At 41.5% G+C, this 12,844-nt stretch overlaps 1 protein-coding gene across 1 annotated transcript in view; it reads right to left on the bottom strand.

Annotated features, from left to right (window-relative positions):
• Positions 1-6,195, bottom strand: part of nos1 (nitric oxide synthase 1 (neuronal)) — a 45,732-nt gene extending 39,537 nt beyond the window's left edge. Inside the window, exons 1-2 of the mRNA XM_030104310.1 lie at positions 5,889-6,195; positions 1,440-2,206 (exon numbers count right to left, since the gene is read on the bottom strand). Of these exons, the coding sequence (XP_029960170.1) occupies positions 1,440-2,161 (722 nt within the window). The 5' untranslated portion in view covers positions 2,162-2,206; positions 5,889-6,195. The remainder of the gene's footprint in view (positions 1-1,439; positions 2,207-5,888) is intronic.
• Between the last annotated feature and the right edge of the window lie 6,649 nt (positions 6,196-12,844).

Below are 12,844 nucleotides of genomic sequence, written 5' to 3'. Positions count from 1 at the left end.
TGTCTGGTCCAATATAGTTAAGTAGTTGTAATAAATATAAAAATAAGTGTTTTTTAGACGAGCACAAGAAAATACTAGAACAGAAAAGATGATATTTAGACCAGATGAGGTAAAAATGTTGGTACACTCGTGTTAGAGTAAAAGATCGCATATTTCACCTTTCATTTATTATAATAAAAGGCAGTCTCAGTGTCAATAAATAACTGAAAAAGATTAATTTGCTGGAGAGAATTATTAAAAATATGCAGCCTATAGTATTGTGCATGCACAGTCTTGTTTGTGAAATGGTTATTCATGTGCTCCTAATATTATAAATGCTAATTAGGGTCACAGTAAGAGGCTCCAATTACTGACAAAAGGATGGAATGCATGTGGCAAAATACTGTTCATAAAGCATTTCAACACTACCTCGCATGCTGGTCATTAGATATCATTAAATAAACACAATTTAACATAGTGGCACGAAACATAAGGCATTCAGAACAAAACAGGCCGATAGATAGATAGATAGATAGATAGATAGATAGATAGATAGATAGATAGATAGATAGATAGATAGATAGATAGACTCAGTGGAAGATGAAGCAGCAAAATTGCAATATTATCAAAGCCATGCTGAAATCTGTAGACACTGAGTGCCCTTTGTCACATTACTCTGAAGAAGAGACTTTGCACAATAAAAGGTCTTTTTAAAATATGGACAATCATAATAATATTCTAAATTTAAACAAAAAAATTTAACCTATTTGGAGAGAGATATTCAATTCAGTGTGGGGTTTTTTTTGTGACTTTTTTTTATCATATATAATGTCCCTCCTTCATAATAAACACCTTGATTTCTCATTATTTCTAGATTATTATGCTGTCATTTCACTGACCTGGCCTGTTTAGGAATTACAATGGTCCGTGTGTGGCCCAGGAATTAAAATAAATTCATAAGAAAGACAGAAAAATCTTAAGTTTATGACCTGGCTCAAAAGCCAAAAAACAAAGAAGTTTTCTGAAAAAGTGTCAAAAGGAAGTTTACGTGAACCTACATAAAGCAGCTGGTTCAGTAATTGAATAATAGCATCTGAAATGGTCATGATTAGTCTGGAGAGCAATGTCATTATAAGTAGGGTTTGCTGGAGACCAACATGGAGACAGTAATTACTTGGCGCTGTACACTGAGTCATATTAGCTGAATTAGAGGCTGTCTGTAACAGCTAATGAAACAGATGCGTCAGGTGGTTCAAAGACTGCGGGGTGGGAGAGTGAAAAGGGATGCATTCAATCACAGGACCAGGTGCAAGTCCTTGTTTCAGCCTATAACTGCTGCTTTTGAAGGGTCCTCAAGTTCTAATTCTATCCATACTTTGACTGCATGTCTGTGGAGAGAATTGAGGACAATGATGTTTTAACTACAGGGATCGATAAAGGAGTATCAGGTCTGAAATTACCCAGCCACTTGAATCTCGGTGTCCCTTTTCCCAGCATTCCTCTGGCCTTCTCCATTGATCTCCCGTTTGCTGTTTTTGATGAGGCGTAACACCGGTTCGATCTCCTTCAGGAGCTCATTGTTCTCCTCCAGCCCGTTGCACAGGAGGGCTCCGCGGCCCACGTCCCTCAGGAGCAGGGGGTCCTGGCCCTGCACGCCGCCCCTCTGCATGAGGGACTGAGTGATGGACGGGGAGGACAGGTTCTCAATGGCCCTGAGCTGGGGCTCTTTGTTGATCTGCTGCTGCTGCCCGGGGCTCAGCGCACTGAGGGGGGACCACTGGTCGTAAGACTTTGAGGGCGGGAACGTGGGGCGTGTGATCCTCACGGTGCGCTGGCGGCCATCCCCGGACAGAGTGGTCTCCAGGTGGGTGGTGAAGCCCTCGGGACCGCGGAGGATCAGCACAGCGTGGCTCTCGGGCAGCACATTTTTGAGCGTTTCCAGGGCCCGCTCGTAGGACAGGTCCACCAGGGGCTTGTTGTTCACAGCCAGCACAATGTCACCCACCTGCACCAGGCCGCATTCCTCTGCCGCGCCGCCGCGGATCAGATCTGACACAATGACAGGTGGCTTGGACACCCTCTGCTTCACCAGAAAGCCCAGACCACCAACCTTCCTCTTGAAGAGGCGCACTGAGATGATGTTGGGCTGCAGCTGGCACACTGTGGGCTCCGATTCCTGCATGGTGCCTGTGTGTGATGGTGTGTGCTTGTGCCCCCAGGGATGTTTCTGAAAAGCAACAGAAGGAAAAAGGAGGCGGGGAAATAAAAGTTCTATTAGTTTTGGAGGAAATTACCTTGACTGCATGATTTGTTTACAGTGCAGCAATTTAACATCAGTCAAAGAGGCTGCACGGGTCATTACAGCTGGGTGTTTTCGGAGGTAATATTACACACATCATTAAGTTCTTTTGAGCAGTAGATGCACAATATTGTCTTGAACATATAAAACTTATTATATCACCAATCAGATCTGCTCACACCCACAACAGTGGTAGCAACCTCTGGTGTTATAAAGGCAAATATTACAAAAGACAAACAATGCCAATAAGTGCACTGCATTACAGAAAGGGTTCTCAGATATTAGTTATGATGTGATTATATTGTGAAACCTTCACGACTGACGTACGAGAAAAAAAGATTTTTTTAAAAACAAATGAATTAAGAAACAAGTCAGTACATCTCATGCAATTACTGAAATGTATGAGATTAGGAAGGGAGGCTCCAGGTTATCGACAGGAAAATTGATCGAATCTTATTGAGAACTCTGCTATGAAACTATTGCTAGTCCATTTTTTTGAAGCGCTTGGCATAATCATGACAAAATGTAATATAAAGATTTTTCAAAGGAAAAAAACTAAATAAATAACACAGAGATTAAAAATGATCTACAAATTATATGTGGATTTCAACTGATTTTCCCACTGATTTGACTGAATATTGTTGCAGAAACAGAGTGTTTGATAATAAAATACAGTTTAAATAAGAGTCTAATGTTTGGTGGTTAAAAGTGAACAATCAAAATATTAACCATAAAAACACAGGACGGCAGCTTAAACTGCATCGATGCAACATTGCATATTGATGACATGGAGATAGTGTGGATATTAGATCTTACATAGCCTGACAGCATTTCGACTCTACATATCAACACAACACACCAGAGTTTACGCACGGTTAGGGATTGTAGCTGAGACCCTTTTCCTGTGTACCCGTGATCAGAATACTTAGACCAGGTGGTTTTAGACTTTTTAAGGGTTTATTTCAGAAAAACACCTGCAAAGCTTCAATGTTTGTTCCCATAATTAATTCTACTGTGAAGCCATTCAAATGATTCTTTCGTCAGAGTAAATATATACTCTTCATTTTGCAAGTCTGGATTCAGGAGTGGGTTTCTTTTAATGATGTAATTTCTTCCTCACACATAGTACTTCCTCCACTACTGGTTTTCACCCCCAAGGGAAATACAAAGTTTTATTTTCAAACACTTTCCAGTCAGCTGAAGTCTCCATAAACTGTCTGGCTGAGAGACAGCAGTTCTGGAAATCACAGACACACTGATGTTCTGTTCAGACATAAAAGAGTCTCTAACACTGAAGGTTTTCGAAGAGCAGACAGTGTTTTTCTTTTTTACTGCCTGGTGCAGCCACAGAAAATGCTTTAGTGTCACGTTTGAGTGTCTGAATGTGTCCTTTTATTACACAGACAAATGATGTTTCCACATGTCTTTGCATAATCACAATAGCAAACGGGACAATTCAGACTACACAAAATCTTTTTAAACCCAATTATTGTTACCTCTGCAGTTGCAATGAACTTTGCATCAAAACGGAAGATACAATGACCCTTCACTGGCCCAGTTTTACAGACAGCAACATTCTTCAACGCAAAGCCACGACGAGCGCATCAGCTCTTCTTTAAAATCGTTACATCTGGCTGCGTGGGTGGTGTCGCCTTGCACGTACAGTAGGCTCTCTATGACGCGCGCGCGCGCACGCAAAGAAAGAGAGAGAGAGAGAGAGAGAGAGAGAGAGAGAGAGAGAGAGAGAGAGAGAGAGAGAGAGAGAGCGAGAGAGAGAGAGAGAGGCTGTTCTGTGCGTCTGCGGCCACGATGCGCGTCGCAGGAGTAATTCAGCACCAAGGTCAGCGCTCCGCCTTCTCCACAGCGTGTGAACGCTGCCCGACTTCACACAACATTGTTTTTTTTTTTAGCACAACTCATCCGCAAGACACGCAGAGAGTCTGCATGCTTTGCTACAGCCACAAATCCGATGGACTGCACTTGAATGCGTGCTTATATAACTACAACCAACTTCCCCAATCGACTCGCGTCTTTTTAATTGATCATCTTGATGCGTGTGCGATTGCGTTTATGGTGGTACAATTTGAACATTTCATGTCCGCATATGCAGATCCTTCCTATATCTCATTCAGGACGTGAAGTCTTGGGCTGATTTTCTGAAGAAAAAGTACCGCCCGTTCATGAATATTGGCTCAGCTGTCCTGGGGCACAGGAATAACTTGAAAAGTCGGATCCTTTAAACCTTACTCTTTGTAGCTGCACCCCACCAAGATAAGAAATTGCCAATATCTAAGATGGAAATTGATGCAAATGTGCGACGAATAAGGGTTTTTTTTTTTTTTAAGGGGGGGGGGGGGTACTGGGGTCTGGTCTGCTTGAATTAACATTTATATCAGTCCAATCTTTCTATATATAAACTATCATTTTGTTTATAGATTGTCGACACATTCCTGCACAGATGTCTGATATTCAAACTATATAAATGTAGGTGTTTCATTCCAAAGAGTCCAAAAGTCGCTCAAACGATTTATTTTTGTGAAATATGACTGGATCGTTTTTAGTGGAGTTCACGCTCAGATTTTGTACTTTCCGCAATTCTAAAGAATATTTTTGAGACAAATATGCAAATTGCACGGACTACTCACTCTGTAGTGAACCAGGGGCCAAAGGTGGGCTTCCCCCCAATGCGTTTACGGTCAGTCTTGCAGAGATACACCCACACGTTGTTGTTGATTTATGCTCACATGTTGAATATAACGCTGAAATCAAAAAGCCTTACATATAAAGGTGTTTAAGAGCGTGAATCCAACAGGTTCTCACGTCTGTAATAGATGATCAGTGGATATAAACTGATTAATAGGTCGATTGGATTTTGCATTAACCCAAATTATCGGCGTTGTTGGTTATATATGGCTGCCTCGGTATGCAACAACATAAACAAATGCAACGCTTCACATGTGCAATTTAACTGCAGTAGCATCAAAATAAAATAAAAAATAATAACTCGTTTCTCTCTCTCCGTGGTTATGAGATTGCAGAAAATAATAACAGGAATGTGCAGAACAGTACAAAGGCACATCCGCGCGTTGCTACCAAGAGAACAGCAAGTAGGATTCTTTGGTTTATTGAGAAAAAAAGTAGGACAGGAAACGGGATGAGGTGCGCCACTTGTCTTAAATGTAAAATAAAAATGCCAAGACAAGTAATTAGAACGGTCACTATTACGCACCGCTCTCCTCGCCAGCACCAGCGCAGTCGATAAAAACGCACAAGATGTTCTGATGGACCACCAGTGTGTAGTTCTCTCCGCAACAAGTTCTGGCGACACTTATGAAGCCGAAAAACAACAACAGGACTAGCAACAACGCAAGAGAGGATGCAAACTCCAGTTTTGTGTGCGAGAAAGAGTTTTCAGTATGCTTGTTTGATTGTTTTCTTCAGAAACGACGGGTTTGCATATTTGCATATGTTTTAGGACACGCTCTGTTTGTTATCGGACTCCGTTCATTCTCAGTCACTGGCGGCATTCGCGGCGTAGTTTTCCTACAGGAACAAAAGAGGAAAAACGCAGCAGTGGATTAAAACATCAACAACAACAACAACAACTCACCCCTGAGAACGAGGTCGCGGTCAGAACGACCTGCTGCTGTCAACTTGGGGTAAAACTCCTGCGTCTTTTCCTTTCCTCAGCAGCGGCTGCACGGCTCTTTCATCCCTCCTCCTCACCCAAAAAAGGAAAAAAGAAAAAGAAAAAAAAAAGAAAGAAAGAAAAGAAATTCCGTCTCCAAGTCTCAGCTGCGCGCTCTGCCTCTCCAGAGACGAGGCACGCTTGTGCCTTTGCGCGCACCGGGGCGCTTTATAAATACTGAGCGGAGAGGGGACACTGTGACGAGCTCGGAGAGAGCCGTGCGCGGGCATTTAAATGAACCGGAGGTGGGTTTTACTTATCTTGGCTATCGTCATCACTCAGCATGCAACAGCCGATCAGCACACGCTCCTCACTCCTCCCGGAGCATACCCTGGGCCTCCAGAGGAGCGGGGGGAGACGAGATGGGTGCACCCCTCACTGACAGCACGCAGCGTGCACATGGGGTGCGATCTCTTTGAACCCACGGATTAATTCGAGGTGCGTGGGTGAACTAGAAAAATGAAAAGCAGAGATTTATCATCCCGCCAGGGTTTTAGGCTGTTGTCATGACCCCATATACGGGGAACTCTTGTATTTAAGCCAAAATCTACTCACTTGTTATATATGCCAGAGTGTGCATGCCTGCCTCTTGTCCATTTTAAAATACATTTATTATTGCATGTGTTTTTATAGTTTCCTGGCACTGATGTCAACTTGAGATCAGCATTCATTAATTTAACCATCCCAAAGGACTACCTCCTCAGAAAACCGCGCCATCACTGTGGTGGCCGGTAGAATGTACCAAGAGTAATCCAATTTCTCTCAATCAAAGGCAGCAAACAAGCTAACCAAATGTAATGAATATTTATGGGTCAAAGTAGATCCATTTATCAATAATGGATGGAACTATTCAGTCTTTGAGAGACCATGCTGCTCCACAGGGGGCAGAGGTCTTCAGCTACCACACTTTGTACCAGCATACGAATCTCACTTTTGGCTTCAGCACCGATGACGCCTCTGGTAGATGCGTTTGCTGCTTTCACTGGCAGTGCCACAAATAACTCACTCATCCATATTTAATGTTTCACTCACTTAATAACTGCGGTATTTGGTTAAATCGTGCTGATGTTCCCTGACTGTGATAAGCAGGACCTCCATGTGGTAACGCCTCATTTCATCAACATTCAATTTCTCCACAGTACACCTGAAATGTTTCTCGCTGTATTTATCAGTGATGGTCAGAACAGAGAGGACTGAACAGCAGAAGCCGACCCCAGTAAGCAGGCTTTCTTATGTCACAGCTCCCCTTCAAGGACACTGACCAGGTGTTTCATGTCTCGCTTTTTTTTTTTTTTTTTTTTTTTTTGCACCACTAACTTTGACTTTGTGGGGACATAAAACCTTGTGCCTCCCTCATGATGGTGCCTGTGTCTGCTGAAGAAGTGGCTTTAATGGCTGAGATGTGCAGATAGATTTTATCCTCCCTGCTATAAAAATAATTGGGGGTGGGGGGGGGGCATTCACCAGAACAGTGGTTTCCTCCCTGCTCAAAGTAACTGAAGCTGCTGAAGTTCAGCGATCAATGACCTCATCATCAACATTTGTAATTTAGTATCAGCTCTATTTATCAGAAGTTATAAACACATTAAAGCTGAGGAGTTACTGACATCTCTTAAGTTCACAACTTGATCAATTAATTGAAGAAGAGCAAAAATGGTGGTTGTGAAGAGACTCACAACTTATTGTCAAAAGAATGCAAAAGCTGCACAGTGGCATCTATGCAATGAAAAAGCAATGAGGAAATAGTTCAGTGACTCATTCTTTTTTATTGTAGAGACAATGATAAAGATGCAACACACCAGAGGCAATTCACGTTTTCACGTGTGTCAATTTCCCCTTGTGAAATTATGTGTTCCTGATTGCCAAAACAAGACTGTACCACCTGTTGATACTCCGAAAAGTTCTTGCAGTGCTCACACAGAGCATCGGATCGGGGGAAGATGTGGGGGGGGGGGGGGGGGGGGGGGGGGGGGGGGGGTTAAGTAGCGGCGCGGTGTGCTGCGCTACTCACATGGCACACGGAGCATTGGGGCGTCCATGTGTATGGTCACGTGTGGTGTTTCACTCATCACTTGGATGATTATTCAGAAAAAAAAAAGAGTTTATAAGAAAGCTCTCAAATGACAAAGTAAATTTTAAAGTACCAACGTGTTTTCGTTTTGTTTTCATGTAAAAGAATGTCTTTTTTCCGTCATTAAATGGAATCCTAAACCCCGTGACCTTGATGGTAACATGCCACAATGAAATTCGTGTGAAGACCAACAGGTGGGTGACGTGGGAGGAAAAGACACGGATCATCAGTATAACAGCAGTGACAAAAACTATGAAACCATAGTCTATGGAAATTCCAAATGGGTGTATTTCTACAAGAGAAACCACAGAGTGTAACACACCTGAAAACTGCAATTCATTGAATAGATCAGTGTAAAATAGCCCGTGAAGTCATAAGGCTGTCTTAAGGATGTCATTTTACATCTTACCAAATCTAGCTTTTAATTGAAAATAACTTTTATCTTCCAGGTCTCCTTTTAACTGATGTGTGTCCTGGACGAGCTCCCACTTATGTTACGACCAACTCATGTTACGACCAACTCGTTGGGGAAAAGGAAGTAATGTAAAGACCACGGTGTTAAGTGGCAAATAAAATTATTTATTGACAAAAAAAAAAAGAAAAAAAACAAGATCTCACAAGAACAAAAATAGACGCTAACCTAAAGCTATCACAGCACAAAAGCCAAAAGGTAACTCATACTAATGGGAATGCAACAAAGGTTCCTGAAACCAAGACTAAACAACAAAGAACCGAGTGCCTCAATTTCCAAATAACTGACTACAAGAGCCACGTGAGCGTCGCTAGTTGTAGCTAGCTGCCAGTCTGTGATTTGCCAGACACTTTTATTCCCTCAGGTGGCTTCTTGGGATCGGCTGACAGGACTGACGAGCTTCTCCCCAGTCAGGCTCCGCAGGTGCAGGCGATGAAGCAATGCTCAGGTCCTGCACTCACACAGGCACACTCATGTCGAAACCATCACGGCCGTAATGGTATTTCAAGAAAGTTTCACCTGAAAAGTGACTGACTGATCACTGACTGATTGTATATATGTGTAATGAATTCGTGACTGAGTGCCACATGCATGTGGAGTTGGATAATCACAGGCAGTCAGTGCTCATGCAATGTTTAATGCAGATCAGAGTTCATGTGATTTGAAGGTGCTGTTGATACATGGTGAGAGATGGCGTGGTAATAAAAGTGCTAATAATACAGTTTTTAATTGCCTTCAGGTCACCAAACAATGAAAATGTCAACGTCATCCATGTGCAAATTCTTTGACAGAGTGTGGGTGTGTCGAATGTTGGCTAAGCTCAAATCACGTGGCAGGCAAGACTTTTCAGTGTTGTCAAATTGTGAAGTTTCTTTTTCGTAGATGGATGGCGAACACTTCTAACATTTATTTCTTGCACATTCAGTTGACTTATCTACGGTGTAGGCTGCGATTCACCTAGCGTTTTCCTCACGCAATCAACACACAGCATTGAATAATGTGCACACAGAAAGCTTTATATCATGCCCACAGATTATTATTTCATATTGTACAGTGTAGCTCGATGTGAACTTATAAGATTGTGGAAATCACAGTTTGTTGCCAGTCGAATTGGTCTTAAACACGTACGTATGATGGCCAACCTGATATTTAGTGGATTTTCACACGATAGGAGTGACTTATTTGGCAACAAGGAAATGCTTTCAAGATTAATAAGATTACTGTAAGTAATAACATACTGGGCAATGTCTTTTCATCTTTCAAGGAAATAGATCTGAGAATTTAGGGTGGGGTTGTCTTACAATCTTTAATAACTAGCTTCCTGTGTTATGCAACATTCTGTGGAATACACACAATGAAAACCTACATGATGATCATCACGTCACCATTCGTTCATGTGCTGGGTTGTTGTTAATTGGCCATTTAAAGGCTATGTGTACCCTGGAAATAACATACTGTTAAGTTGCCGAGTTACAGTGTGGTGGACTTTTTTCACATTAATTTCAGCTGACTTGAGCTACGACCTTTGGATCCCTTTTCAGTCAATAAAGTAATCAATCCTAATTTTTAAAGGACCTTTCAGACAACAAATAAAGCTGCTTAACATGATTTAAAAAGGGTTCCACTCCCTACCCACCACAAACTACATACAACCACACATGGCCTACTCTCCAGTACTCACCTATATACAGACTCAAATGGGTACAAAATCAAGTGACTGGGAACAGATAAACCAGGTGAGGGAACACCAATACTGGAAAGATCATAAAGCAGTCATAATCTTTTAGGGTGGAATAAAAGTAAGCTCAGAGTGAAAAAAAAATCGACTTAAAAAATGTTGTACCAATATGAAAACTAAGTATTACAATACCGTACAAGCATTCTTGTTTTTCTTTCAACCATGTTTTAGACTTGCCTGGCCAGCTGCTCAATGAACTTTACCAAAGCCTGTTTGATTTGGATTTTGGTTAACTGATTAAACCTTCAGCTGTCTCCCAAATCTTTCCTGTGTATCTCTAACCTCCATCAGCTTGAAAGGCTGAACATGGTTCTGGTTAAACATCTGATTTAGCTCTCTTACTTCTCCACTCTTGGTGTATTAAAGCTTTGCAAGAAATTCAGCAGTGATATGTGTGTGTGTGTGTGTGTGTGTGTGTGTGTGTGTGTGTGTGTGTGTGTGTACAAGTTGGCCAGCAAAAATTCAAATTGAATTTACCTCACAGTGTTTTTCTTTCATATTTCCTGGTGCTCAGCCAACAAGTATATCATTTATTGTAGAATTAGCTAAATCATTTGGTAGAATGTTTAATGAGCTCTGTAGTCAATCCTGTCAACTCCATTGATTGAGTATAGGTAATGCCCGATTGCCATGTCGGTGGACTTCAGTGTCCGATGGTCCGGGGTTGTATGAGAAGTGGTATCCCCATTTGCAATGGACTACATACCCCCACACAACTCCGTACCATAATGCACAGCAGTTCGCCGCCTTGGTGGACTCAGTAGTCAGTGTGACGGGGGTAAGTCTCAAAGCATGAGGACTCTCAGGTATTTCAAAATTTATTTTTATCCCAAAATCTAATAATAAAATGTTAATATCAAACACATTTGAAAACCAGCTTTCAACTGGAAGAAACTGATAGTACATCCAAAATCAGAAATGTTAGTCATCCTCCTCAGGAGGTTTGGACTAAAGTGAGCCCTTGTCCTGCATGTCTTAGGTCTTTCCCTTCTGATTATATTGACAGGTTCACTATTGGGCTTTTTAAGGCACTTGATGATGACAGAATCATGAGATTCAAGATTCACGTGTGTGAAAGCAGGGAAAGAGCTGAAACATGCAAGTCAGGACAGGAGCTCTCCAGGAGTAATATTTGCACCCCTGGCTAGAAGTTACTGAAGAGTGAAAAGAAGAGAGAACAACTCGTAAGATAAATAGTCAAGTATGGGTTGAAGGGGACCAGGAGACATGGGGTGAAGGTGGCAGACCAGGAGAGAAAGAACCATATAAAGGCTGCACAGAAAAAAGAAATCTCTTATTGAAGATATGAATAGAAATTGTGACAAAAAACAAATTTAAGGAAATAAAATTGTGGAAAAAAAAATGCAAATGGCCAACAACGCACAAGATATGGGAACGAAACTGATGAGAGCGAGTTGAATAACAGAAAGAGAAACAAGCACATGGAATGATTTATTGACATAAACAGGAATAATGTTGGCAAGAAGCTCTTGGCAACGAGTGTAATCAAAGGCAGAGACCAGGGTGGAACAACACAACACCACAAGGAAACTCCATGAGTGTAACGTGACCTGGAACTGATTCAAAACCACAGAAACAACACTGCAAATTCTAACAAGTGAAGTTTACTCAAACGAATCTAGGAAACCTTGGGAAATTTAAGTAAAGGAACTTAACTGTGTCAAGTAGAGTGAAATTATCATATCTGAGCGAGCTTCTTCTTTTAAAGTTGTGAGCACTGAAAGCATCTGAGTAATGTTAACTTCCAACCAAGCTTTTTGAACTAAAATTCCTTGAGTCAAATTAATATATTCCACCAAACAAATTCTCGCACGGTCTGGCGATCGAACCCATGAGTGTAAGGCAAGAGCACTGACTGCTCTGCCAACTCTGCCGCTGATGAGAAGACACATGGATTTCAAACACTGTGTGAGCAGTACTTAATACTACATAAAATACACTTCATGCACCTTAGTTCAGCTTACTTAAAAATAATAACTCCCAAAAATAGCTTTATGAAAACCATTATTTATTATTTTTTTTTTGTGTGTGTTCGTATTTGCAAACAGCAACAACAGTCATCAGAGGTCAACTTTGGCTGAAACGTTACAGATTAAAGCATGGTGGCTTTACAAGAACCTCCCCAACACCATGTCTTCATCGGGAGTCCGTACTTTCAAATTACAAACAAAAGCCGGAATCAACGCCAGCCTGTCATATTGGGGCTGTCTGCACCGCTTCAACAGCTTGGTATAATACGATTGCCATTGAGTCCAGGAAGTACTCTGACTTAAGTGTCTTGGATCAGCTATAAAATTTCCAAAACCATATTTTGTCCCAATACACAGGAACAACAATACTCCTTTCTAGAAGAAACAAATGTATCAGTTTGTGGCATGATATTCCTTATTTGGCAGTACGAAAGATGCAAAAATGCAGTCCTTGATTCCCAAAGTGTTCATAAAAAGACAGGCTTTCGTCAAAGATTAAACTGAGGATCTTCACATTATTGAGGAAGAGAAATTATTTCATCCAGTGTATCAATGAGCTTTGCGTAAGTGGCACACCCGCCTGAGGTCACATGTTGCTGTACACAT

Source organism: Salarias fasciatus, chromosome 12 (assembly GCF_902148845.1).
Source record: "Salarias fasciatus chromosome 12, fSalaFa1.1, whole genome shotgun sequence".
NCBI lineage: Eukaryota > Metazoa > Chordata > Actinopteri > Blenniiformes > Blenniidae > Salarias > Salarias fasciatus.
Note: the sequence above shows the minus strand (reverse complement) of the source record. Positions and strands in the feature narration are given on the sequence as shown.